Raw genomic sequence first — 27201 nt, 5'->3', positions numbered from 1 at the left:
TTCGCACACTGAACGAAAACCAAATATCGCACCTCTGCAAACAACCAGTGTGAACGGGCAAGCGCTTGCCTTAGAGTCAATGTTGCCGCAGCATGTTCGCCGCCGTCATCACTCGATAACAATGTCGCCCTGCGCGAGGCGCTGCTCTCGCTGTCAGGAGTAGACACCGTCATTGCTCTGGATGGAGAAGTGTCGGTACGAGATGTACTCCTGTGGAACCTCCTGCGCCTTGGCCGGTCTCCGGCGGCGTCGCCGGCGCCGGAACTTGAGTGCCGTCAACAGTACGGCGAGCACTAGCACAAGGACGGCGCTGACGCTGCCACCGAGGATCATACCAAGTGTGGAGAGCGTCACCCGAGTGCGGTCGGTGCGAGCCAAGGTGCGTACCTGCATATGAGCGAAAATGTGCACGGCAAGACGAGAAAAACTCCATATTATTTTCAAGTCAGATAATGAAACAACTTGGGATGCCCCATACTGCTATATTCACCAGGACCACTAGAAATGCTCTCTGCGCGTAATCCTTGAGGCGCTGCACTGCTTTTAGCGCTTGTATATAACGTGCTCCTTGCAAAAATGACCATTAAATTCATACACTGCTCGTACAGCGGTCGTAAGCAAGTTCAGTGAAGGTGTTCTCATATTGCTCAATGGACAGCTGCGTACACATGGATACACACTCCTACTTGAGCGGTGCTTTTTTCTGGCTAGACAGATTGATAAAACTATGATAAAAAAATAATACATGTCTTACTAAACGACACTAGCCCATGCGCAGCGATACTACTGAAAAGACGACCATGGTCGACGTTAAATTGCTTCCTGGACTGGTTTGTACGTTTTGTTCTACAAACGTGCTAAAAGCATTGGCGAATTGTTTAATAACTTTGTACGCCTAGCGTCACAATGCTAGGATCCTGACGTTTAGATCCTTAACAATGTTGTGCGCTCAATGCTTGGAAGCGCTGCTTGAATGCTCACGAATAGATGCATGATAGGGTTCGCCATTTGACGCTACATGTTCTGCCATGGGGTTGTCTTAAAACTCGCATGAAAGCGCAGTTCATCTAGCAGTACAATTGCTGCGTTTTTCACCAATAGATATCTGGCCTTCAATGTGGTTCTCTTTACAAGGTAAAGCTTATCCCCCCCCCCCTCAGCTTTTACTGTTCTATGGTCGTCGCTGAAGTGCACGCTAGAGTGTGTTCTTGCATGGGGAGCGCCAATCCTAAGCCGATATCGCTGTACCACTCGCTCCTGACTGCAATGATATTGTTCTCCAGATTGCCTTCTTCAGCTTTCTTACTAGGCGCTTCCAGGGCTTAGTCACACTGCTGAACGGACTGCCTTTTGTCAAAGATGCTAGCACGTATCACTTAGGCTTCGCCAAACTCATCGCTTGGTTTTTTTGTGCACCTGATGTTACCTGGCATTTCTTGAGCATCTCTCTAGTACAGTTCTGATCTTTCTACAACCAGCGTAGGAACGCAAGAGGATGTAGCTTTAAGAGGAAGCTGAACTATAATGGACATCGTACTGTATCCTGGGTTTGATAGGCGAAGAGCCATTCCCCCAGAAAGTGGAACGTAGACGATTAAAACAGTCGGCCATGTGAACCGACAAAGCTGAAATGTAGGGCAGCAAGGCTTACGAAAACAGTGCACTTCAACGTTTTATTAAGCAGGGTGCAAGTAATGATAGCGAGTAAAACGTGGAACTTGCCAAGACACTATATATACGTTTTAAAGACAGAGAAAATGACTGAGCAGCAGTTTTTGTTGAGATATAATACCCACAACAGGAAATACAAGACCGAAAAAAGGAACCATTTCGCTCTGGTAATGTATCATTCATGTTTCCGACTTCGTTTTACCATAATTGACGCTGCCTTCTTGCGAGCTGGGAACGCAAGCTTGGTCGTTTCCAAGCTTCGTAACAGAAGCTGTGACCTACTTACTTTCTGTAAGAATGCCTCTTCAACAGAGTTAAAAGTTTTTCAACGAACTGCTTAGATGCAACGTATTATGATTAGTACACATTCTGGAGAGGTTTTATTTAAATCCCGATCCAGACACATTTTTCTGCAGACACTGGGAACACGTGCAACTGAACACATGTGCTATTTTGATATTCGATGGTGTCAATGTGTAATTCAGTTTGAGTTTTATTTGAGCAAGAATTCATACCTTGATTTCGCAGGTGATTTTGAGTTGGTTTTAGCAAAATAACGCTTCCTAAATGAAGCAATCTCATCTTAGAAGTAAATGGACTATGAAAGTTTTGAGGCTCACATCAAGAGAGACCTGTTGCTTACCTGCAGACACTTTCTGTTGTTCGTGGACATGTCGTATGGTCTCTCGACATCTGCCGTGTAGGGCGTGGGGCGCCCTAGGCTGCGCAGGTACTTTCCTGTGGCCGTGACGCACACAGTGTACCAGGTCTCAGCGCGCAGTCCATCAACTTCATAGCGCCGCACGCCAGGCTCTAGCGACGCGCCCGCGGCAGGCGCGGGCTCCGACGTGGCGTGATACGTGACAAGGAAGCCACCGATGAGTGTACCATTCTGCACGTCCCACTCCAGCGAGAGCCGATCGTGTTCGAGACGTCGGACCTCTGCCGACGTCATCAGAGGAGCGGGGCAGAAGTCCACCGGGTGTAGTGAGGCCACTGATTGGTTGGCCAGCTTATCAGGCTGGGCGCAGCTAGGCCTTCGCGTGTTAAGCCTAGGGTGGTCCTGCAGCCACTCCCACAGGCCCAACAGCCGGCAATCGCAGTGGAAAGGATTGCCTGTAACGTGGATGTCAAGGTGTTGGTTAGCTCAATCAAAACACAAGATATACAAACAATGATACAGCATAAACTATGATAACGATGCGACACTGCTGTTTGTCTCATTTGGATCAGCCTTACATTTCTCGAGAAAACTGGCACTGTTCCACCTCAATAGAGCTTTTCTTTTTCTTGAAAAGCTAACTACTGTAGAGCATGTGAACACGAGTTATTTCATGTTTCTTATGATGAAGTACACTAATTTAAATATGCATCATTAAGGTTTCTGCCTTTTCTTTGCACTAAGCCTTCTGCACACATTGAAGTAGTGAATTATCTACAAGGGATCAAAGGCGTTTAAGTCAAATATTGCCCTTAGCTATGGGCCTGAAAATCCCCTGTATAATCCCCAGCTCGCCCGCTCAGCACGCACTCTTTCTTCAGTACCTGCCATGGTATGTATTACAATAGCAAATATAAAGATTTCTTTTAATTTGACCGGTACATTCGAGTTCCTGAACGCCATAATAAATTTAGTTTGTCAGTTTCCAGTGTATCAAAATAGTAGAATTGACATAAACTGAGCAGGCATAATGGCTACGAAGACGGTTCGTGGTGCAGATTAGTCGAGTTTGATAGTGGGACTTCAACCGCAAACGTGCACAGTTGGTTTACTTACTGCTCACAAAATTTATTGCTGTTTACCCGATGAAGCTACTTGATGCCATCAAATGTAAAAACATTGTTTAGCAAACTGCATTATGTGTCGATTAATTTCCGACTTGCCGCTTCCACCTCTATGGCAATTTCCTGCCCCAGCGTGCAGCGCTCGTTCCGAACCCCTGCAAGAATAAATCGCACCTAGCCACAAATAATATGCAAAAAGTGTAATCTTCATCATATCATATAGAATACTAAATTCGAGCTTGTGTAATTTAAGGTTGTCTATAAGTTCGTAAACTATTTCGTGCTTTGATTCAGTTTTTAAAACAATTAGCTACTTTGTTTGTACACTGATGCAGTTCACGTTAAACCAAAAGCTTTACTAGCCCAAAACTCTGAAGATCCTTGTGCCGACGGTGTTATAAACACTTGGTGACGTCCTGTAAATATAGCGTCTTCATGTAGACAGCCAATAAAGCAGGTGCGAAGCGGATGAATGATTGATTATGATAGGTGTCGGCAAGCTGAAGTGCGATGGCGGAGTGGGCAAACTGGTTCTGAGTAGGTGACGCTACACATGCAGTTCCCGATGTAGCAGAGTTGACGTTGTCTGCCGGCTCGCACAGTTATGTGCCCGATAGACACTGAACCCTCCACACACGCACACACACACACGAGGCAGACCTTACAAATAATTCGACTTAAAAGAAGCGCGGCGGCGGTATAGAGAAGCAAAGGGTCGCAAGAATGCCGCCAGATGTGCGATGCGCTCGCCGCTAAAGATGTGTGACGACGGACCACGGATATTTTTGGGTCAGTAGACCTAGCGTAGACCCCATTTCCGGTTTATAAGGTTCAAGTCAAGTCCGCGCACTGGATGATGCGATCACAAAGTGATCTTGTCACCCATCAACGCAGCACTCCGCCATCTAAAAAGGTAGCCGATGAATTGCGGCGAAAGTGAGCCCAGAGTAAGAAATACCGGCAGAGACGGAAGCAATGCTACAACAATAAGCCGTGGACGATGAATGCAGGCAACGAGATGAGGCAATCCAGCAAAAACGAACCCAGTACGAATAATAGCACCAATGGGAAGCGGTGGCAATGCGGAATGTTTAAAGCATGCCCATTTAGAAGAATACTTGCTAATAATTGATACATTTAAATATATTCGTCAATACATTGCGGCCACAAATAGTGATGCTTCCCTAGTGATAAATCCCGTATCGCACCAAACGGGTTTTACCAAGCACATTATTATCCCGTATAAATTCCATACCGGTATGACGAATCCTATAAGAAGCTTAAACAGGTTTAGACCGGACAGATCATGTCCGGTATGAATCTCAATCCGTATTGTGCGGTCCGATATGGAGCTAGTACAGGACAGACCATTTCCAGTGTGCATCTCAAACAGGACATCCTAGTCCGGTATGGATATCAAACAGGGCAGACCAATCCTGTATTGAGCTTATATAGAGGACAGGCCAGGCCTGGTTTAACTGAAACCGGACAAACCCGTCATGAATGGACCTGATACGGGACAAAGTATTTCCGCTTCTCAACACAATTCGGGCGGATGGTGAAGCTCAACCAGAATTACCACATAGGACTATGCCTGCGCGCTAAATAAGCATAAAACAATACATATTATACGTTACAGTTTTTCTGTATATGTGGAGTACGCGTTGGTTCACAAATCTCTAGAAGATGTGAAGCCGTGGATGTGTGCGCTAGCAAATGCATACGCGCATCCCGCGGCTTTTGCGCGTGCAACAGACGCTGCAGCTGTACGATCTAGAGGTGCATCTTCGTATCTGCGGCTGATCAAGATCTGCCACCTTCAACGCAAAAAAGCAAGCAAGAACGTAGCTTTTCGATAGCGAGGATAAAAACACACTAGAGAATAAATGAAACACATCGCTGGTCATCGAAATATGCACAGATTAGCCCGACAGCGGACGTCGCTTCCTCGACTCTTTACGTATGCAAAACACCTTGTCGGAAGTGAATGCATTGACGCCGGTGCTCCGCTGGCAGCATGTGAAGCTAAAACAAGCAGTATTACAAGTGTTGGTGCACCGCATATCTCTGTGTGTCGCAAAAATTACACACGTTCGAAGATCCAGGTAGAACGAAAGGAAGAAAATGGTTTGCACGGTATAAAAAAGAACTGAACAAGGGTAAATGGGGTACGCCTCAGTTCGCAGATGAGCCAACGTTTCGACAAGTGGACTTGTCTTCCTCTGGGCATAGCGATCATCACTGGCAGGGATCTAAATACGCTTTTGCTTCCGAAGAAGAAAAGCTGGGGAGGGGAAAGTAAGTGTGAAGGAGTGGGGAGGAGAGGATGTGTGAGAAGAAAGTGGGTTATGAAGTGAAAGAAAAAAAATCCTTCAGTATGTACTTATCAGCCTGGAACACGGAATTCTGTGGCCTGCAAAGGAAGTAAAAGCGGCAGTACCAGGAAAAACTACAATGCCGGATAGGTGATTAGTCACCACTTAAGCCGGTTTGGTGCAGATACACCTTACAAAGGGACCGGCTATGCAAAAAGCCCTGATAAAGCATATATCATGGGGGACAATTCTTAAAAAGGAGCGGGTAGGGGGCGAGTACAAAGTCATAGGATAATACCCGCACAGTGAACCACAACAGACAAAAAAAAATAAGAATAATCTTAAGTGTGTATCTCAACCTGGAACCAGAGATCCTGTGGCCTACAAAAGAAGTAAAAGCAACAGTACCAGGAAAAAAATCCACAGTACAGGGTAGATGATTAGTCACCACTTAGGCAGGTTTGGTGTAGATACACCTTACAAAGGGAGGCATTGCGAAGGGCCCTGATAAGGCATATATCTAAGGGGGACAATTCTTAAAACTTTCTGTAAAGGGGGGTGGGAGAGAAGCAAAAAGTCACAGGATAATAACCGCACAGGAAACCGCAATTAACATGAAAAAAAAACAATAATAATAAAAATATGAGGACAAATTCAAGTAACAAGCGATAAGGAGGAAATGTGTTTAGATGAACGTGTAAGGTTATGCTATTGCAGAAGGGAATAGAGTGTACATCCGTTGTGAATAAACTGTACAATTAACGCTATATGAGATTGTTTTCCCGAATAGTTATGATGGAGAGCGAATATACCTAAGGGATTGTAACGCTCCCTTAGATATATTTATTCCTGCTGATTCCAATGTTCTAAATTTATGAACTAGATATGCCTCTCTGTATTTTCTGTCCCTTGCAGATTTAAAGCTTGACTGGAGAATATATAATTTCATTTCTTTGAACTTATGGTTTTTCTGATTGAAGTGCTGGGAAACTGCTTTCGGGAGGTTTTTGCCTACGTCTGCCCGATGTGCATTAAGCCGTGTGTTCATTGGTTGTCCGGTCTCTCCGATGTACTGTTTATCGCAAATAAAAGTCGACTTTCTCGACACCACGGTGTGAGTGGAAAATGGAAAACTTAAAACTTCTTTGTACAGAAAGCCAACGGATAAGCAACAATACCTAGATTTTACGAATCATCATCCGAGACATTGTAAGCAAGGAATATTTGTAGGACAGGCGACATGGCTTAGAAGAATATGTAAGCGATGATAGTGACTACCTAAACGAACTACATTTATTGAAATCAACACTAATCCAGAGAAACTATCCCGGTAACTCCCTTAATACGGCCCTCGAAAAAGCAAGCACTTTAAACCGCAACGATGTGCTAAAAAAACGGCCAAAGGCCAACAATGAACGCAAACCTTCTTTTGTAACTAAATACTCCAATGCCCTTCCGAACATAAACAATATTCTGCGGAAATACCATTCCATGCTAACGTGTAATGAACGCCTCAAAAAATATTTCTGGGGGCACCAAGGATAACATACAAAATTAACGCTAACCTCAAAGATATTCTAGTACATTCTAAACTCGACAACACGCATCCAGCACAACCACGCCCTTGCTCTCGACCTAGATGTAAGACATGCAGTCATATACAAAAAGACACTGCGGTTAAAAGCGATGCAAGCGATTTCACTTTTCACATAAAATCAGGCTTTAACTGCACATCTTCAAATGTTATCTACTTTCTAGAATGCTCTTTCTGTCATAAACAGTACATCGGAGAGACAGGACAACCAATGAACATACGGCTTAATGGACATCGGGCAGACGTAGGCAAAAACCTCCCGAAAGCGGTTTCCCAGCATTTCAATCAGAAAGACCATAAGTTCGAAGAAATTAAATTATATATTCTCCAGTCAGGCTTTTAATCTGCAAGGGACAGAAAATATACAGAGGCATATCTAATTCATAAATTTAGAACATTGGAACCAGCAGGAATAAATGTATCTAAGGCAACGTTAGAATCCCTTAGGTATATTCCGTCTTCCTCATAACTATTCGGGAAAACAATCTCACATAGCATTAATTGTACAGTTTATTCACAACGCATGTACACTCTATTCCCTTCCGCAATAGCATAACCTTACAGGTTCCTCTAAACCCATTTCCTCCTTATAGCTTGTTGCTTGACTTTGTCCTCAAACATTATTTTATTGCTATTTTGTATTTCTTGTTTTTTCATGTTAGTTGCGGTTCCTTGTGCGGTTATTATCCTGTGACTTTGTACTTCCCCCCCCCCCTTTGCAGAAAGTTTACGAATTGTCCCCCTTAGATATATGCCTTACCAGGGCCCTTCGCAAAGCCTCCCTTTGTAAGGGGTATCTGCACCAAACCCGCCTAAGAGGTGACTAATCATCTACCCAGTACTGTGGGTTTTTTTCCTGGTACTGCCGCTTTTACTTCTTTTGTAGGCCACAGGATCTCTGGTTCCAGGTTGAGATACACACTTAAGATTATTATTTTTTTGTCAGTTGTGGTTCTCTGTGCGGTTATTACCTTGTGACTTTGTACTCCCCCCTACCCCCTCCTTTTTAAGAATTGTCCCCCTAGATATATGCTTTATCAGGACCCTTTGCATAGCCTATCCCTTTGTAAGGTGTATCTGCACCAAACCGGCTAAAGTGGTGACTAATCACCTACCCGGCATTGTAGTTTTTCTTGGTACTGCGGCTTTTACTTCTTTTGAAGGGCACAGAATCCCTGGTTGCATGCTGATAAGTACATGCTGAAGATTCTTTTTTTTCTTTCACTTCATGATCCACTTTCTTGTCACCCATCCTCTCTTCCCACTCCTACACACTTACTTTCCCCTCCCCAGCTTTTCTTATTTAAACACCTGCCAGTGATTATCGCTATGCCCTGAGGAAGACAAGTCCACTTGTGGAAATGTTGGCTCATCTGCGAACTGAGGCGTACCCCATTTACCCTTGTTCAGTTCTTTTTCATACAGGTTCGAAGACAATGACAAACACATCAGCACTGGGAAATTGCGACATTCTGAGGTTTGTCTGCAAGAAAGCGATGCATTGTAAAGATGCGGGACGCGGATAACCCTTCTTTATTAGCTACATATAAAGAATCATAACCACTCTTACCTTCACCGCTGTGGAGTCGTGGTTAACAAATTCGTGCAAGGCGCGCATCCGCGAGGCTCTCCATTGCTTTATCGAGATTGTGAAGTTTGTCGATGATAATCCTGAGTGGTTGCCAAAGGTAGAACCTTTGATGGATTTAAAAGAACTTTAGAACGACGAAGCCAGCCCCTGGCAGGCTTATTATATCAATGTCTTGCGTGTGTTTGTGTTGTCTTGCAAAAGTCAGGCAATAGAGGAAACAAACTGTGGAGTATGCAATTTAAAGAAAAATGATTTTCGTGCAAGGTGAAAGTTCTACCTGTTAACACATGGCTCCATCGAAAAAATATTTTTGTATCTTCTGTAAACTGCCGTCTGTGTGATGTGCCCGAAATAATTGAGCAATGTTTCAATAATTGAAAGGACGCAATTCTTTTTTTGGGATGCGCTGCAAAGAGCTCTAAAGAAAGACCTTGTTGTAAATTCGTACAGTGTGCGGTATCTTGCTGTTACACAATCTGATTACGAACCATATGACATGTTTTTCCTTATTGAACTTCATAGCTTGTGGAAGACACACATGTTGGATCGCAACGCTGAACCTGTTGTTCCACCTAGACTCTATTTTAGCAGAATGATGCTGCAAATGAAGGACACTTATGATTCGTAGAAAATGACTTTCAACCTGCTTGGTTTCCGCTGGTGACACGGTGCTTATTTTTGCCTGCCTTTTAAAAAGTTGTGTCTTCTGTGGTGCATCTCAGCAATGGCTGAAGGAATTGTAGTCTGTGTACATAACCCTTTCTGTATAATAAATACAATGTCAGAAAATAAAACTGTGGAGTAGGGGCGCACTGTTTAATCTGCAAGCAGCCGGAAACAATAGACCATGTGTTTTTGCATTGTTGGGAAGGGGTTTATTTCTGGGATGTTTTGCAACGTACGATAAAGAAAGAATTTCCACTAGACTCCCACGGCATCCGGTATTTAAGCATTGATAATGAAGATGGCGTTCCGTATGATTTAATCATGCTCATGGGCCTCCACTCTATATGGCGCTCCAGAATGGCGGGCTATCACTGCGACAGGGATGCTCGACCCGCTAGAATATACTTTCGAGAAAGTGTGAATTGGTTTATTGTCATACAGAAAGTGGCTGCTGAACCTCCCGAATGGCTCTCAAGGGTAGAGCCTTTGCTGTCGTTGCGGGAGTTTTAATGTACTGAGACGAAGCCAGCCTGACATTGGCTGATGATGACCTTCCAATATGTACTTTGTTTTGTGTTATTCGTGTTGTGTTCTTGTGAAATGGTATGAACCAAAGCCAGGAAATAAAGAAAAAAAAAACTGTGGAGTAGTGGTTAAGGCCTCTGACTCAAGGGTGTGAGGACCGAAGTTCGAATCCAGATTCTTTGGAGGAAATTCTTTAATTTTTTGTTTTATATTTTCATTTTTCTTTGCAGTCGTGTTATTTTATATTGTTGCAAGTTTTTCCAGCGTAGGGACTCGTATTTTTCCGGAAATGAGGGCCATCAACAATATAGGACATTCCGGTATCAGAGCTCCGCACGGTTTTATTCCGGACTTTCCTGCCAGTACAGTAATTTCCTTAAATAGCTGACAATCCTATAGTCGAGGTTCTGTAAAATAAACCTGTATATAATTTCCTGTATAACTTTTAGTAGGGTTTTATATTCCCACACGTAGGCGGTCCTAGTGTCTCTAGCAAAATTTGTGTACTCATTGTCGGATAGTGCACAACTGTATTGACCTCCTTTTCTCAGGTTGTGATGAAAAATAATAAGCGTTAACCACCTGGGCCCGCAGCTATAAACCAGTGGTTTTCTAAACCCCCTCTGGGGTGGCAGGCACGGGATTTGGTGCCCTGTTACACCGGGTATCTACCGTTTTTTAACGGCTTCAAGATTTGCACTTGACTCGTGGAAAAGAGGAGTGAACCGTTAGTAAAATTAGCGCTCAACCTCCCTTAGACGTTTTCTTTTAATAATGATCCATAGATTGTCATTGGAAATAGCGCATTGAGCCCTCTCTAATCTCACCATCAGACGTCCTGAAACCTCACACCGAGAGATTTAGTCGATACATAAAGTAAAGGGCATTTCTCTATATAGTCTGACTGGTCATGAGTCTTGCAGGCACGCACTCGACCTGTCTGTGGATTATAAACTGATAAACTATTTTAGCACTGACAAATTTACCTGGTTTTATGTTGTCCAAGAATGACAACCTGAGAGGAAAGGTGCAGTATCTCATGCTCGGAGTGTCGTTGTCTCTTTTAGTGATTCGAAAGCGACAATGTATCCATAAAAATTTTCAATAAGCGATGCAGAAGATTGCAATGTTATTAGGAGTAAATGCTCGGTATTTTTCAGCGGCATGCCTGAGAAGAAAAATAGAGTAAATAAGAATTGTTGCAGCATTCAATTTTACAATGCAGCTGCAACACTTCAACACAATACATCCTAGAGTTTTTGAACCTAATCCAAACTGAGGCATGGCGAAGCTCTTCCCATCATGAGTGGCATCATGAGTTGGAACGTTAAAATATTTAAATGTGTGACTCAGCTAAAAAAGAGCACATGAAGTAAGCGTATGCCCAAAGTTTCAAGATGCGTCAAGCATCACAGTAAGAAACAGTAAAAGTGAGAAACCGCTTCCAAAATAACAAAGTAATGTGGGATACGCGCGTTCTTTTTACTTCAAAAAGCCGTCCCAAAGGCGGCAAGACAATTACGCCCCTAGCTGAGCCTGAAATGCTGTCTCCTTTCAAGAATCCGGTGACATTTGGGTCGAGGGCATTCATTCAAATAATAGGACGACGCCATCAACGCATCGCGTGTGAAAACCACGATGGGAGCGCGAAGTTCGGGCAGTCACAAAGGAAGACAGAACGCTGTAAGAAGCACAGACCGGGATGAACGGCGGCCGCAAAAATAAACAAAAATGATAAATAAGGCAGAAACTGTGAATAACGCATTTCCGCGTCCTTAGCCCTAAAAGGGACGTCTGCGTTTTTAAGGCACAGCCGTGTGGCTTGATTAATGAAAAGGCCTTTTATTTATTCAGACAGCACATATAAAGCAGGACTCTCAGTGTAGTCTAAGTTATGTTTGGCACTCTTTGCATCAGACTTTATTTTGTGGATGAACCTGTTTATCGCTTTTGCATTTAAGTTATCCTAGCTTTTATTTATTTATTACTTTAGCTTTATTTTTAGCTTTTATTTTTTATTTGTATTTTTTTCTCGAGGCATTGCAGATGAAGCTATATGATGTTAAGAAGATAGTGAGGCCGGAAAGCGTGGCGTGACATGGTCCATAGGGTCACGAAGAGTCGGACACGACTGAACGCCTGAACTGAACTGAACTGAGCTTTTATTTAGTTTTCATTCCTAGTTGCCCACCAAATTCCGGTTTTACAGTACTGTCCAGGTCTATAGCGTGCTTTTATTTTCCATGTTGATTTCCGCATAGAAACTAGCAGTTCATGTGGTGAGTTCAAAAGGTGATTCTTGCTCGAATCTGTATGTTGCCTGAGATATCCGGGTGGGCATGAGACCCTATTCAAAAAACGAGGGAGATGAGCGCGAATGTTTGCCACATGTTTATGTGTGCATGTTGCTCGCGGCCGCCGAGGGTGCATAAGGACAAGCTCAAAAAACGTGGGAGATAAGCAAGAATAGGTGCTGCCTGTTCCTGCGCCAATGAAGCCGAAAACTGCCAGGCGTCGGGGTGTGTGTGTAAATATTTTGCCGGCCAATTCTGGGAGGTTGCACTTGATCTTTACAAATCCCCTGCCCTTCACCTGCTACTGTCACAGACCATAGCGGGGTTAAAAAGAATTTCCCGTCCATCGCTTTTCAACTTGTGACAAAGGGTGTTAATAGGTCTTTCCGCCCTTCATCTACTAATCGTCGCAGGTGCACCTCTTATTTAAAGGAATCTACGTCTGCCCACCTGTAATCTGTAAGAGGTGACACGGGATGCTAACGTGTATTTCCTGCTCTGCACCTGGCAACAGTCGCTGGTGAAATGCGGTGTTCATGGGAATTTCCCGTTCTCCAAGTGTCCACTGAGGCAGATGACACGTGGCGTTAACGGCTATATTCCGCTCTCCACCTGTCGATCATCATAGGTGGCATGTGGTGTTTACCTAAATTTCTCACTGTTTACCGGGAACCCGGCAGCCGCAGATAGTAAAATATCTCTATCCGCATGTAGGATATATGTAGAAGCTGGACGGAATTGGCTCATTACACCTGGAGTAGACTCGAATCGCTAGCATAATTTTCATGACAGGATGGTACTACATGAGGTTCTCTCAAATACGCGTTACCTTCAAATATCATGTGAACTTCCGCTTCGGGTCAGCCTACAGCAATGTTCTGCTGTTAGGGACATGCATAAACACTGAAAGGCACCTGTCTCCGGAATTCAGCGCCACAATATAAGGAAAGAGGACAAAAACAAAATATAGCAGAAACCGGTGCCTATGGCGCTGAAATTATTCTTGAATCCAACAAAAGAAAAAACAAAATCAGGGAACAAAAAAGGGCTACTAGTAAAGGGAGATGAAAGACGGTGTCCGGAAGGTAACAACTAGAACGTTAGAAATAAAAACACAGCAACAGCAGTGAATGAAAGTAGTAAGTAATACAACAGAGCATATTGAGCAGGAAAAAAATGTCGTCCAGTTGCTTTTGCGTTGGCACATTTTGCAAAAGATATATAGGAAAAAGTCAGAGGACTTATCAGGACATAGTTGAGCCGTCTTTATATACTCAGATGCCCATATAGCAAATTTGTTGTCGCGTCTTGTACTGTGCACGTTAAGGCACGTATATAGTCCGACGTGTTCCGCTCGCGCGAAAGCGTCGCTCACGGTCAGTCACGCTAAGCCGGTTTCGCTACGCCAGACGAATCCCCTTTATACTTCAGCGCTGCGCGCCGTCAGCGGCTCTCTTAGGAGCATGCGTAGAAAGATCGCCGACCGCAGGCCGTCTGCATCCCGTTCGCAGCCTCCACCGTTCGCGGGTAAAGTGATCTCTAAGCTTCTTCCACAACTTATAGCATTCTTCAATCACAGATAGAAAGGACAGACAAAAAAAAAAGATCAAAAGTTACGGTATAACGGTGCATGCAGCAAGTGGGAAACTCGCTTTGGCCGGCAAGCATAAAAATGAAACCAAACACAGCAGCAGCGAACAGCTCACCTGTCAAGACACCGCAGCTCCACCTTATCTGTTCACACGCGTTCTATTTGCGCTGCTGGACTCTGAAGTAGTGAAAGAAACGACTGGTCACACAAATAAAATACGAAAAGGAACAATGGCTATATTGAAAATTAACCACTCGATTACAAATACACTTCGTTTCTCACAAGCACTTCGCACATTTCTTCACGCGCCGGCTCTCATTGTCAATGCACCGCGCACTGCTGCTCGGTATCCCGTGATCGTAGTCTCTTGCACCAAAATTAGACGCTATATTCGCTCGCGGGACTATCAACGGAGTGTTTTCGCCAGCGTAACGCGATGTGTGCGAGCGCACGCGAGCGCACGCGGGCGCGTGCGTTGCGTCGAACTATATTCGCGTCTTTAGTGCGCGCTGTTGGGCCCTAGCAACCCCCTGCATTGCACTCAACCGAACGTCAAGCTTATCCTCCTAACGCTCCCTTCGCAATCCCCGATGTGCTCTGTAGGGCAGCGGTGCATTACAAGGAAGCAACGGTGAGCAACGTGTTCAAACAAATGCGCAAAATCCCAGTCAACCCGGAGCCGGTCGGCGAGTCGCATTTGCACTTCGACCGATCGGAAGGGAGCAATACGCGTCCTCGCTGATTGGAACTCTCGGGCCGCCGTCACGTGCTGCCCCGGATTGCGCAATTTGAGTGCCAATGGCTTTCCAGGCTATGTAAGCCTCTGAAGACCGAGACATTCACGAGCGTTCGTCAAGTGCAGTGCCGATCGCAAGGAGGCTACACGGCAAGCAGGGTACGCGTAGCCTCCCCAGCTGTACGTCTCTCTGCGAGTACAGTTGCGACTGGCTTGCAGTCTTCGGCCCCCGCAGTGATTTGCATTACATAATGTCCTGTAAATGGTGTGTATAAACACGTCTTTGTCCATCTCATCGACGCTGACTAGGTTTATTTGCTTCCAGCAAGGAAGCAAGCAGCTCTCGATCACGAAACGGGTGACGAGAGCTACGGGCCACACTCCGTACGGCGTAACACTGGTGATCAGCGGTGGGACGTCCGAAGCGTGACCGTGTCATAACAGTGGTTCGCAGCATTGAAATGTCCCACACGTGAACTTGCAACTAGTTCGCAGCGGTGACCTCGCAAAAGCTGCTGATTGAACGGCGGCGGGCAGCTCGGCGCAGTGAGTACCTGGAGTTTTCCTCAATCACCAGACTTTCTTTGACACAGGTTATGATAGCTTAGGGGCAGGTTTGGTGTATTGGTGTATCATTGTGTTAAGCTTGTGTATTTCAAACCTACTGAAAAGTGTTGTGAAAACCAAGGGATGCTCGCAAGGTAAAGAGGTACAGTGTAAAATACTTGTGCGTGTTTCGCTAGAGTGAGTTATCGAACATCAAGTATACTCTAAAACCGGGGCGAACGGCAATTGGCCGGTGTGAAAGATGGAGAGTTACAAGGTCAGATAACTTTTCCAATTTTTGGGGGAGTTGGATACTGATTTGGGCTCAAGAAAGCGAAAAAAAAGGAAATCCTTGAGTTTATCTTGACTAAAGGCCATACGGTTGAGGAAGCTGCGGAGGTTTGGGTAGAAATCTGGAGTCAGCGTGAGTAGAGAAAAAAAAATAAGAGAAACGACGTGAACAGGAGGCAAAGGAAGCCGTGAGCGGGAGGAAAAGCAAGGAGAAGAACGCCATGAGCACGAGCTTAAAGTGAAAGAGTTGGAGTTCGGAAATGGCTCGCCAGTACCTAGTGTTGCTTCTACGACAGTTCACTCTAATGGTCTCCAAAACCGCGACCAACTGCCGCGGTTTTATTTGAATTGAACAATTTATTTGAGTTGAATTAATTGAACAACGAGAGGCAACAAGGGATATGAAGCGAAAGTACGTTACGCCCATAGCATCCTTGTACAACGAAATGGCAGTTCAAACACCACCAATGGCTGACCCCCATCCGTGGGAATTCACGAGTATTACGACACACAAGACCACTCGGCTTCGTCGCAAAGAAAAGCTGGCATCTCGACCTCTGTTTGATGCACTTCCAGGTACCTGCATTGCATATACAGACAGCATCAATTATAGAAAATGGCGGTAGAACAGCAGCTACTAGTCCATCACACAGCGAGCTAAAGGTACATAAAGAATATGTTTCAGAATACCCAGACCCGCTTGTGATGGAACTCTATGTAATCCGTGATGCTATGGAGGCCATAAATAAAATAGATTCCATAACAGAAGCCCACATCTATACAGACTCCTTAGCCGCCATAAAAACAACTGAAGAAAGTGACGAAGACGCTATGTGTTACCCAGGAAATCCACGCACTCACTAAAAAAACAAGATATGCATCCAGATACATTGGACACAAGACTATGCTGAGAACGCTGAGCAGAGAAAGGTTGACCACCTCACACACAAAGTTCCAAACACTAATGCGCCCCCCACCAGGCTCCCTTTCGATGCCCGCTTCGCTGTTCCCATCTTAGCATCCTCTTTAGGGAAAAGTACACGTGCCCTCATTCCCCCGTGTACATTCCCACTCCCTCGTACCATAACGAGATGGGAGGAGGTTTCCCTTAGAAGGATAAGAGCTGGGGTGGCCCTTACCCCGTCGGTAAAATGCCGATGGAAATCGCAAGCAGACATCGAACCAGCCACATGCCCGAAGTGTTCCACACCAGCTGCAGAAGTGGATGCTCGCCACCTGCTATGGACTTGTGCAGGGATAAGGGCATCAAGGACACAGATTCTGTGCGAAGTGGGACTAACCACAACAAGGGAAGAGGACTTTTCTAACTGGCTCACCGACAACGCTAAGAGCGGGAGCCTGCTCCGGTTCCTCACGGAAAACCATTTACATGAGTTTATATAATATGCCTTATGGCAAGCTTGCGTACAAAAAAAAATGCTGCCCTTTTCCGTCGGCGAGGATACGGTTAAATTCCTCGTGAAATATGAGCATACGTGCGAGAGGAATGACATCGGGCGGTCCCCTCTGGACACAGAATGCGATAGTTTTGCATCCTTGGGAGGCATCGGAAGACACTACGTGCCTGTCGAAAAAGGCATTTAAAAGCTACGACGATGTCAAGGAAGCGCTACTGCGGTAGTGCAGATTGTCGCCTGAATCTTTCTGGCAGAAGTTCCGCTATGCGCATAAGGGCAAGGTGTCGCATGTTGATTTCGCATTTCGTCAAAAAGCCGAACTAGTTGAGTGGCTAAAGGGCGAAGGGGTTTACGATGACTGCGGTAAAATCGTAGAATTCATCGCGTTATAGAGCAGTTGTGCAGTTACATCGATGGTGTCCGTCTCTGATTGCTAGACAGGCTGTAAAAGGTTAGGCTAAACAAGGCAGCAGAGTTATCTGATGAATATTTCACCCGCCTAAGACTGCACAGTAGACTGGGTGTAGAAAAAGCAGAGAGGACAGATGTTTTTTCGAAGCATTCCAACGAAGAGAAGTCATTCATGCGTCGCGAGTCTCGGAAAGGCTTGCCTCTCATGAAACCAAAAACGGTAAGGAAAGGGCAGAATGGCTCTCAGAGTGCTACCGACGTTCCTAGCCAGGACAACGATGCAACACAATCTTTTGAAAGGCGGGAGTCGTTGACGTGCTATAACTGCAAAAAGGAAAGGCACATCGCAAATAACTGCGAAGAGAAAATTGCTTTTGCAACAATTCCAGAGACAGACAAAATCCAGCCACTGTACGCGTGATATTAAGGTAAACGGGTGAGTTTACGGAAGAATACGCTGGGAAGTGGCCAGGAAACAGAGTTCCTGTTCACCGGTCGCCATGCTTTACCTTAAAGGAGATTTTGGACAACTTAACACAAAAGCCGCTGTGTCAGGCGCACTCCTAGAACAATTTTCCTACCTCTTCTCGAACAGCTAGCAGCACCTGCTAAAGAGTCAGGGTAAGTCATTGTTTGCCGATTTGGCGCATCAGTAGAAAACCGCTGTAACAGAATATCTATACAGCGAGGAAGCCTCGGAGAAAATTGAACTTGCACCAGAGAATGTAATGCAGCTTGGGGAAGCGGCGAGCAACGCGACCGCAGCAGCGAACCGATCGAGCCTCGAATAGAACTCTCCAGGGTTACCTTGGTCGTCTTGGTCGAGCCGCCTGCTGATTAAAAAAAAGAATGGTTGGAGCCTTTTCTATCGGTGAGAAATCCGTAGTGGCATTTTCAGGCGAGGTAAACTACACGCCGGCCCACATATCAGTAAGTGATCCGGTTCCCCCAAATGAGAGTGGGGATCTGACAGTAACTGAACCGCGCCTCGAGTCAAAAGCAGAAGCTTATGTAGAGCACGCGGAGATGTAGCTAGTCTTGGAGATGCTAAAATTGTGATTTTCAAAATCATCATCGTCATAGAGCACGACAAGCCTAAAAATGATAGATGGCTAGCTCTCCTATGCCTGTATATACGTACCGGAAAGCAGTGACTACCTCGGAGTTAGAAGAAAATTTCTCCAGTCTTCTGCGCTGTTCGCCAGCAGCTAAACTCTCCTTGGCTTTCATTTAGAACGTGTCTTAAGTTCACCGGCGTTCTATAATTTGTTTACAAGAAAAGAAATGCGCAGCATCTGTCACTCGCGGAAGGCAAGAAGCGCCGCCCGCCGGCGTTGGGGCGCACTCATTCCCGCTTGGTTTATAGCTGACGGCAGATGGATAACGTCACATCCTTGACATCACCCTAATTGAGTGACAACTATTTTAGTCTTGGGTACTTTCAAACTACGCGCCAGTCGCAGTACCCGCCATCATCCTCGCGGTAGGCGAGTGGCACAGAGGTAAAGCGCTCGGCTGGGGATCCAAGGAATGGAGGCTCGATTCCAGGATGGAGACTAATTTTCTTCTTTAATGAAGAGGAGTCACACACCTCTGCGGCCACCTGCGCTGCATGCGACGTTACTCGGTCGCGGCATACGGCATACGCGAAGCTCGGCTCCGACTCTCGTAGTGAAGCTTTTCGCTTCAAAATGAGGTGACGCTCATGGTAATTGTGCAGCCCACGGGTTTTGATCAGCGAAGGCACACCCATGACGCAGACGCTGTAGAGAGCCAACAAACTTAGACGCTTTCATTTGTGCATTCGAGACATAGCCGCCTTCGACGAGTGTATCGCATCGAACTTTAGGCAGATCGGGGCAGCATTGAAGGCCGACCTTGCTTCCTCAGTTTTGTGTTTAAACCCAAGTCATTTTAAGGGGTCTATTTTCATTTTTATTGCTGATCATTAACTGTTGCTGTTGTGGTCAATATGACAAAGTGTTGTTTGAACCTTCTCTACTGCATCATAGACTTCTCTCTTGTTGCAGCGGGAACAAAAAGGAGGGCAGCAAAATCGTTTGATATATTTTGACTAATGAATGTATCTTAATGTTTTGACTAATATCTTTGTCTTGCCCTTTAGTTTCCATGTGGAACGGACGCGTGTGGGTTATATTTTAAACGACCTTGGCACATGTGATGTAATGTAAATGCATTGTCAATTCACACTTGTATACATAACAGCACACATGTGCATTACGTAATGTGCCTGCGATTACTCTATAACTTTTGTGGGGCTCCGCAGCCCCTTTAAGTGCTTTAAACCGCGCGTGCGTCTTCCTGTTTGCATTGTGTTTGCGCGGGCAGTGCGAGTGCGCATAAGCGAGCAGCCAATCTTGGGGTGCGGGATGTTAGCGTCGAAAACATTAGCGTAGATAAGCGCGTCGGAAGCAAGGCGCGGGGCCTTTTGGCCCGGCGGGGAGGCCAGCACGGGGCGGCCGGCGAGCGTCACGGCCAGCGGGTGTGCATGGACGACGGAAAGAAGACTGGCGACACGAAGATAGAAGGAGTGCCTGCAGAAACGGCCTAGGCGTATTCGCGTGAGTTGCTGCCATGCCAGTAGCAATGTCTCTTGTGCCGCAGCTAGTGGTTTGGCCGTATCGTTTGCCCTGTTCGCGCCGCAGTGTGTTTTGTTTGCCGCGGTGAAGCCCCGACCCTCGTTCTGTTTTATCATTGGTAGTGTAATGTCGTGCGCGTCGACAGCATGTCTCCAGCTCATTGGCGTTTCCTTGTTTGTTGCTCCTTTTATTTAATGTTTCTGCGTTTATCCGGAAATAAAATGGTGTTTTTAAAAGAGACTGGAATTAATTGTTACTCTTCGGGCGAGACCCTTTTCTCGCGAACCCCTTTTCTGAAGGGCAGACCTTCAGTTTATATCTATTTTTATTTGCCAAATATTCAACGATGCGTATATTTTCATGTACACTGATATTACAATTTACATATATGTGGTCATCACGAGCAGCCTATTTTTTTCCATACGTAAAAGGGGTTAGTGATGCATTTTCCCGTTATGATGTGTGGTATGTGTACTGTTCTGTGTTCTTAACTGTGTACATTTTCATTGTTGGTCATTTGTCACTGCTCATATCTATCTCTGATTACACGTTTTGTTTTAACACAGAGCAAGGAAAAGTTAGGCAGGGAATTAGAGACTCCTTGCGCAGTATTAAGGCCAATAATGAATGCCTCAGTGCAAAATTTGTTTTTTTTTTTCAATTTTCCGTCTCGTTTATTTTATTGGTGCCTTTTTATTCCCTCTTAATTGTTTTTCCAGCCACACTGAAAATCACAGCTACTTAATTCGACCGCGTTTATTATTGCGGCATCAAGAAACCTTTGTTGTGGCATATAGTGCGTGCCTCGCAGTTCGAAGGCATCATGTTCCCTTGTACCCTATCTAAATCAACACTATATTCTCTCCAGATCCGTTACGTGTTTTTGACCGGCGGAAGCTTCCTGAGAAATATTTTTAATCGACTTTTCACCTGTAACGTAAACCAGAATGATAGAATTAAATTTTCTTATTTTGCGCAGGTTGCTGATTGTTCTCCGAAGTCAAACAGTCCCTTTTGACCAATGTAAGGTTTTCGGAGCCATACTTTCTGCGGGACTGCGGCCACCGGGTTTCATTTCCAATTTTCCTAAAAATATTATTTGATTGCATATTTTCAACATCCACATTGACAATTCCAATGAACGCTGCACTCACCGGAGAGCAGCAGTTCTCCGAGCCGGACCTCGATTGGCTGTAGCACTGAGCTGGAGAGGTAGGCGAGCCGGTTGTTGCGTAGGTCGAGGCTCACCAGTGCCGTCAGGTTCGCAAAGGCGTTGACAGCGACCCATGCGATCTGGTTGTCGCGCATCCAGAGCGACCGGAGACCGTTCACGTTGCTGAAGACGCCTTCGTGAATACGGGCGACCCGATTGAAAGACAGGTCCAACTGCTCCAGGTAGCGTAGATCAGACCCGAACCGCGCCAGGTCCACGATGTGGTTCCGCGTCAGGTTGATCACCTTCAAATGGAACGTACCCATAATCCCAATTTCTGTCCCCTTGCAACTTTCACAGCAAAGCAGTTATGCATCAATTTGGTTCATTCTGAATGTGTTACGATCCCTTTAATAGAATGAGGAAGAAAGAGGGAGAACGTATTTCTATCTGACAAAAATTGGAACCACTTAGAACATAACGAGTGATGGCGGATATGTCAAAAGCAAGATTAATAACCGGTGGGGTGCAACGCATAAGTACCACCGGCACTGAAATAGCGGTGATCAAATGTAAATTGTCCGAGTATCCTTTAACTCGCCCGTACATATTCATGGCCAAGGCCGAGAGCACTAGGTATCCGGTCTGATTTACAAGTCCCTGCCCGAATTCGATGGTCCACGGTGGACTTCGCCACAGGCTGGAGAGTAGATAAAGTTGCTTGCTCTATACCTCGGTTCCGACATAAGACAAAATTGTGCGAACTAAGCCAGCATAACTAGCGTCTTAGTACATTACGGAAGTGATCTGTAGTATGTAGAAATATGTAGAAAACAGCTAGTAGATGAGCCCGATAAAGAAGGACTTTCCGCTGCATAATATGCGAAGGACAGCAGTAATTCTAACTGTTTCTCTCGACCAGATACAAAAGCTTCTCTCAAAAAAAGACAGATCGACATCGGCTAGAAAACACCGCGTCCCCATCCCCGCGGCAGACCGAAATAGAAGGACGGACAAATTCAACTCTGCCACTGAGGTGTTTCCTGGTGAATTCCGTAACAATAAGTTCGGGTATGTGCTTTTCATGCGCAGTCATGTGGGGATAAAAACAAGCAGCTTTCATTGCCTATTACATGCCAGATGAAACTACCGTGCGTCTTCGGCGCCAAGCTGAACCCATTTAATCGTTGTTTAACGTTGCCGCAATCTATACCAAGCGCCAAAATTTCCCACCTTTCACCATAAATAACAGTCGATACGAGTTCTGGCTGAAGTCCCCGCTCATTGTGTTCGTGATGTGTATAGACTTCTGCAAGGAGGAGATTGTTAAATTACGCGGCCCGTCGTAAAAGTATGTTTTATACACATGATGTCCCATCTAAGATGGAAACAGAATAAACAAAACGTTTGACCGTTCTTAATAACTGAAATGAAGATATTGCTGATAGGGATCATGTTGTAGCGGTCGTTGCGATTTAGTTGACATCAGCTAATACATATTTTATATATCACTCTAAGCATTCAAGTGTGAATAGGAAAGTTGTCAAGTGCCGCAATGAAAGTCCGTAAAGCTATTTTTGACAAGGGGGCCTTAGCGCAGACATTTTTATTCGACAAAAATAAAAATCGCGAAATTAAAAAAAAATAAACTTCACATTCAAGCGCGTTCCTTACAAAGGAATTTGCCACGATTACAGCGCTAATATATTTGCTGAATGGACCGGTGTAATATTTGCGCCTTCTGGGATGCCCACAAAAGTGTTTTGTTTTGCTGCTGGCTGAGACATAACCGCAAGCGGCGTTCGCCGACGAGCCGGAAAAGTCCACTGTCAGCAGTCCTTGACACATACCGCGACTAGCAGCAAAGCGAAGTTGCATCATGAGAAGTAAGCTGCACGGGAGGGGTGAATTCGGCACCGCTTTACGAAGTCGCCGCTGGTAAATTCGCTGCAATCACGGCACATACAGGCACATGGAGCACGTTTTCACGTAGTATAGTTTTAGACCTCTAGGGGCTTTCCTTTTCATTAGTTTTTATCATTTTCAGCGATCAATGCCAGTTCACATGGTGGACGATTTTACGTCCACTTCGGGACAAAGAAAAAAAAAACATTTTGTTCAGCCCTTACAACAATTCCAGGTTCTCTCACTTCAGTTGTAAAAGCTATAAGCTGGCTCTTGATGTTACGTTCACGAGGAGGTTGGATTTATAATGTCTTCTCAAGAAATGATGCTACTCAAAGGAGCTTGGAGATATTCTCGAAAGGAAGCTACAATCAAAAAATCTACATAACTATCGGTAAAAGGACTAACATACTTTAACTTCTTGAATCATTAAGGCTGGGTATGTCTCAAACTGCAATGTATACTCACCTGCAGACGATCGATGCCTTGGAAACGCTCCGAAGGTAAGATGTCGATGGCGTTGTACCCTAGGTCGAGCACCTGCAGCTTCTTAAGAGGTTTGAAGGCCCCGGGCGAGACCTTCATGATGTTGTTGTGCCGAAGCGAGAGAGTTGATAGCTCTGGAAATCCCACGAAATCATTTGACGCCACGATGGAGATGTTGCCGTGCTCTATGCTAAGGGTACGCAGAGCAGGCAGGCTTCCCTCGTTCGCGAAGTCTTCGCGTAGCCTTATCACTGGGTTGCGGTTTAGGCTGAGCGTCCTAAGTTCATCCATGTTCGAAGTGAGGAGCACGTTGGGAATGAATGTGAGATTGTTTCCGTCCAGAGACAACTGCTCAATTGTGCCGAGGTCATCGACAAAGGAAGATTTTAGAGAAGTGAGTGTGTTGTCGGCAAGAATCAGCTCCTTTAGACTCGGAAGACCGCGAAATGCACCTTGGCTTATCTCCGAAATAAGGTTGTCAGTCAAGTTTATGTTGGTTAGCTCCACATTTCCTTTAAACGCATTGCTCGGTATTAAACTTATCTTATTGTGAGAAAGTGAGATGACCTGAAGATTGGGCATTGATTCTGAAATTGATGGTAAGGAAGTCAGGTTGTTACCCTCTAGGTGGAGCTCGGTGACGTTCACCAATCCCCTAAGTTGTGTTCCATCCAAAGAACCAAGGGCGTTGCCTTGAATGTTCAAGATCCTTAGCTGAGAAAGGGGTTCAAAGAGCTTGCTTGTGATTGGGCTTATTTCCGTATTTTCGACCTTCAAAGTCTCTAGGGAAGAAAGGCCATAAAAGATGTTATCGTGAACACCGGTGAGGTTGTTGCCCGAAAGGTCGAGGTGCTTCACACTTGGCAGGTACAAGAAGTCAACCCTGGCACTGATCAGCTTGTTATTGCTAATATCTAGGTGTGTGAGAGATGTCAAGTCGAGGAAGGACCCCGCTTCGACATCTTCTGCCATAACGCTAGAGAGGAACAGTTCTTGGAGGGGTATCTGACCTTCGAACATATACTTCCTTATGACGTAAATTTGGTTATGGGACATGTGAAGCACTCGAAGCTTTTTCAATGACTGGAATGTCTGCGGCTCAATATCCATAATGTTGTTGTGCGAGAGATAAAGCTCTTCCAGGCTTTCTGCACCTCTAAACATGTCCGTGTTGACGTGACTGAGGGTGTTGTACTCCAGGTACAGAGCTCTCAGCTTGATCATCCTTTCGAATGCCCCGTCTTCTATGGCAATGATTTCGTTATGATTTAAATGGAGCCGGTCCACTTCGATGAGGTCACGGAAAATTTGTTTCTTCAGTCTTTTGAGCTTGTTCCAGTCAAGCCAGAGGATGTCCACTTTGTTGAGTCCGCTCATACTGTCCGCGTGCATGTTGCTGATTTCATTTTGTGTCAAAATGAGGGAGCGTAAACTAGATGGATACCGACTGAGTATGTCTCCCACGTCAGTAAGCCTGTTACCGTGAAGATTCAAATGCTGGAGGTTAGCCAGGCTTTGAAAGGCTTCGTTCTCGATTGTCTCTATTCGGTTGAACTGCAGGTGAAGCTCTTGCAAATTGGGCAAAGAGTAGAACACACCTTTGCGTATTTTCTTCAACAGGTTGTTTTCCAATCGGAGGTCCCTGAGCTCTACTAATTCCTGAAACGTTCCAGGAAACAGGTCAGCAATAAGATTGCTATCCAGGGAAAGAGATCGCAGTTCGCGGTTGTTCTTGAACATTGTGGGGTGTATTGAGCGTAACTGGTTGTGGGAAAGGTGAAGTTGGAACAAGTGCGGTAGAGGATAAAAGGCGGCGATCTCAATCTGCGTGATGGCGTTGTTAGCTAAAAACAATGCCGATATCTGCGAAGAGTTAAGAAAGGTATCATTTGTGATTCGCAGGATATTATTGTTAGTAAGCAGAACTTCGCGAAGATGAGTCATGTTTCGAAACGTGCCACTTTCTATGCTGTGTAAATGATTGGAACTCAACTCGATGGTACGCAATCTCCTCAATGGCGTTAGAACCTTTCTTCCGATTGTGTGTATAGTGTTCTGGCTGAGATCCAACGCTTCCAGCTCTAGAAGGTGGATAAAGCAAGAGTCATCTAGGTCACTCAGCTGGTTCATGTGAAGGGACAAGGAGGTGAGCCGTGGCATGGTGACAAAACTCCTCTCGTTGAGGTCTCGTATCTTATTTGAACTCACGTCTAACCTTTGCAGGGCCGTGAACCTTGTGAATCCATCGTCCGGTATGTCCTTGATCTCGTTTTCGGCTAGCCTTAGTGCTTTCAGACTCCGTAGTCTTCTCAGTGCGTTTAGGGGAAACTCGCGCTGACCGCTGTCAATTAGGTTCAGCTCTTCCAGGCTGTTCTCAAGGCCACCAAACGCATACTCGGTGATGTCTGTGATGTTGTTTTTGGAAAGCTGTAGATTCGTCAGCTGGAGTCCGTAAAATACGTAGCTTTCTAATGCTTCGATATTGTTAGAATTTAACTCTAGAGAACGAAGGGCTCGGAGGTCTTTGAGTGCACCCTTTGGAACTTCCTTCAGCTTGCTTTGGGTTAGGGACAAGGTCTCGAGCGAGTCCTCCAGACCTTCGAAGACGCCATCTTCTACAGTCACCAGCTGAGTGTTGGACACAAACAATCGCGATATAGTCCTGTTCGCAAAAAAGCCGGCTGGCAATGTAGTCATGTTAGAGCGGAGGTTGTAGATGCTGAGCATCTTCACAGGGCTGTGGATTTCCAGAAGAGTGCTCCTTATCTGGTCAGGCGTGACTGAGTTGCACTCGAGGAAAACATCACTGTCGAACTCGTAACACGGGCACCAGGGTTTTCTGTTCCACGAGGGGCAAACGTCTTGCTTGGCTACCTCTTCGGCGCTGAGTTGGTGTGTTAGCAATAGAAGCATGGCCACAACTGCCGGAAACCACGCCAGCAGCCAACGGCACCGGGGCGGCAAAACACGGCACTGCGTGTCTGTCATCTGGGCCCGCACCCTGCGGAGCCGTAAGATCTCCATGTCACGAGGACGGCATCTGCAAAATAAATTGTAGCAATGTAGCATGTATGCAGTTGAAAAGGCTCTTTTTTCACATCATAAATGACTATTCCCTTCTTCAGTGCTAGTCTAACTGTCCCCATATTGTGTTACCAAGGGTACTTTGAAAAGCCTGTATTTCATTGCCTTTTTCTTTCTTTCTGACATCACATGCTTTTTATAAACCTAAACTTTGCATAAACTTACTGACCGAAAATTAATTAATGACAAGATCATAGCGCAGAAGCAGCAAGTATCCAAACTTTCAACGTTTTGAAATGCCAAAAACTGCATTTTCCACCTCTAGTAATATCGGATTTTTTTGTTCGAGAAAACTTCGCCGTATATCGCAAAATTAAGGTTCCTTTGTGAAGAGGCACTTGCCCACCACATATAAAATTTTGATTCAAAACAAAAAATAGTCTTAGGACCTCGCTTACCGTTCTTATCAGGACGCACGCAAATAATGAAGATAATTTCGATAACGCAATATCGGCCCGGGCAGCTAAGCATTTCTTCTGAAAGGAAAAATTGACGTAAAGACTCAGCCCAATCCTCAAATCTGTTCAACGTAGCAAATG

The 27201-nt window shown here is 45.3% G+C and overlaps 1 protein-coding gene across 1 annotated transcript; it reads right to left on the bottom strand.

Moving 5' to 3' along the window:
* On the bottom strand, window positions 1-26592 carry LOC146186717 (uncharacterized). Its single transcript, XM_084605726.1, has 4 exons — window positions 23561-26592; window positions 21189-21492; window positions 2315-2787; window positions 1-387 (listed from the first exon to the last, which is right to left on the bottom strand). Exons 1-4 carry the CDS (start codon window positions 26564-26566, stop codon window positions 154-156), a joined length of 4017 nt encoding a protein of 1338 aa, XP_084461852.1. The 5' UTR covers window positions 26567-26592; the 3' UTR covers window positions 1-153.
* Window positions 26593-27201: the final 609 nt, after the last annotated feature.

The sequence above is a fragment of the Amblyomma maculatum genome, chromosome 6, assembly GCF_055883805.1.
Source record: "Amblyomma maculatum isolate TAMU_Amacu chromosome 6, ASM5588380v1, whole genome shotgun sequence".
NCBI classification, from domain to species: Eukaryota; Metazoa; Arthropoda; class Arachnida; order Ixodida; family Ixodidae; genus Amblyomma; species Amblyomma maculatum.
The sequence above is the reverse complement of the archived record's forward strand: the minus strand, read 5'-3'. Positions and strand labels throughout refer to the sequence as shown.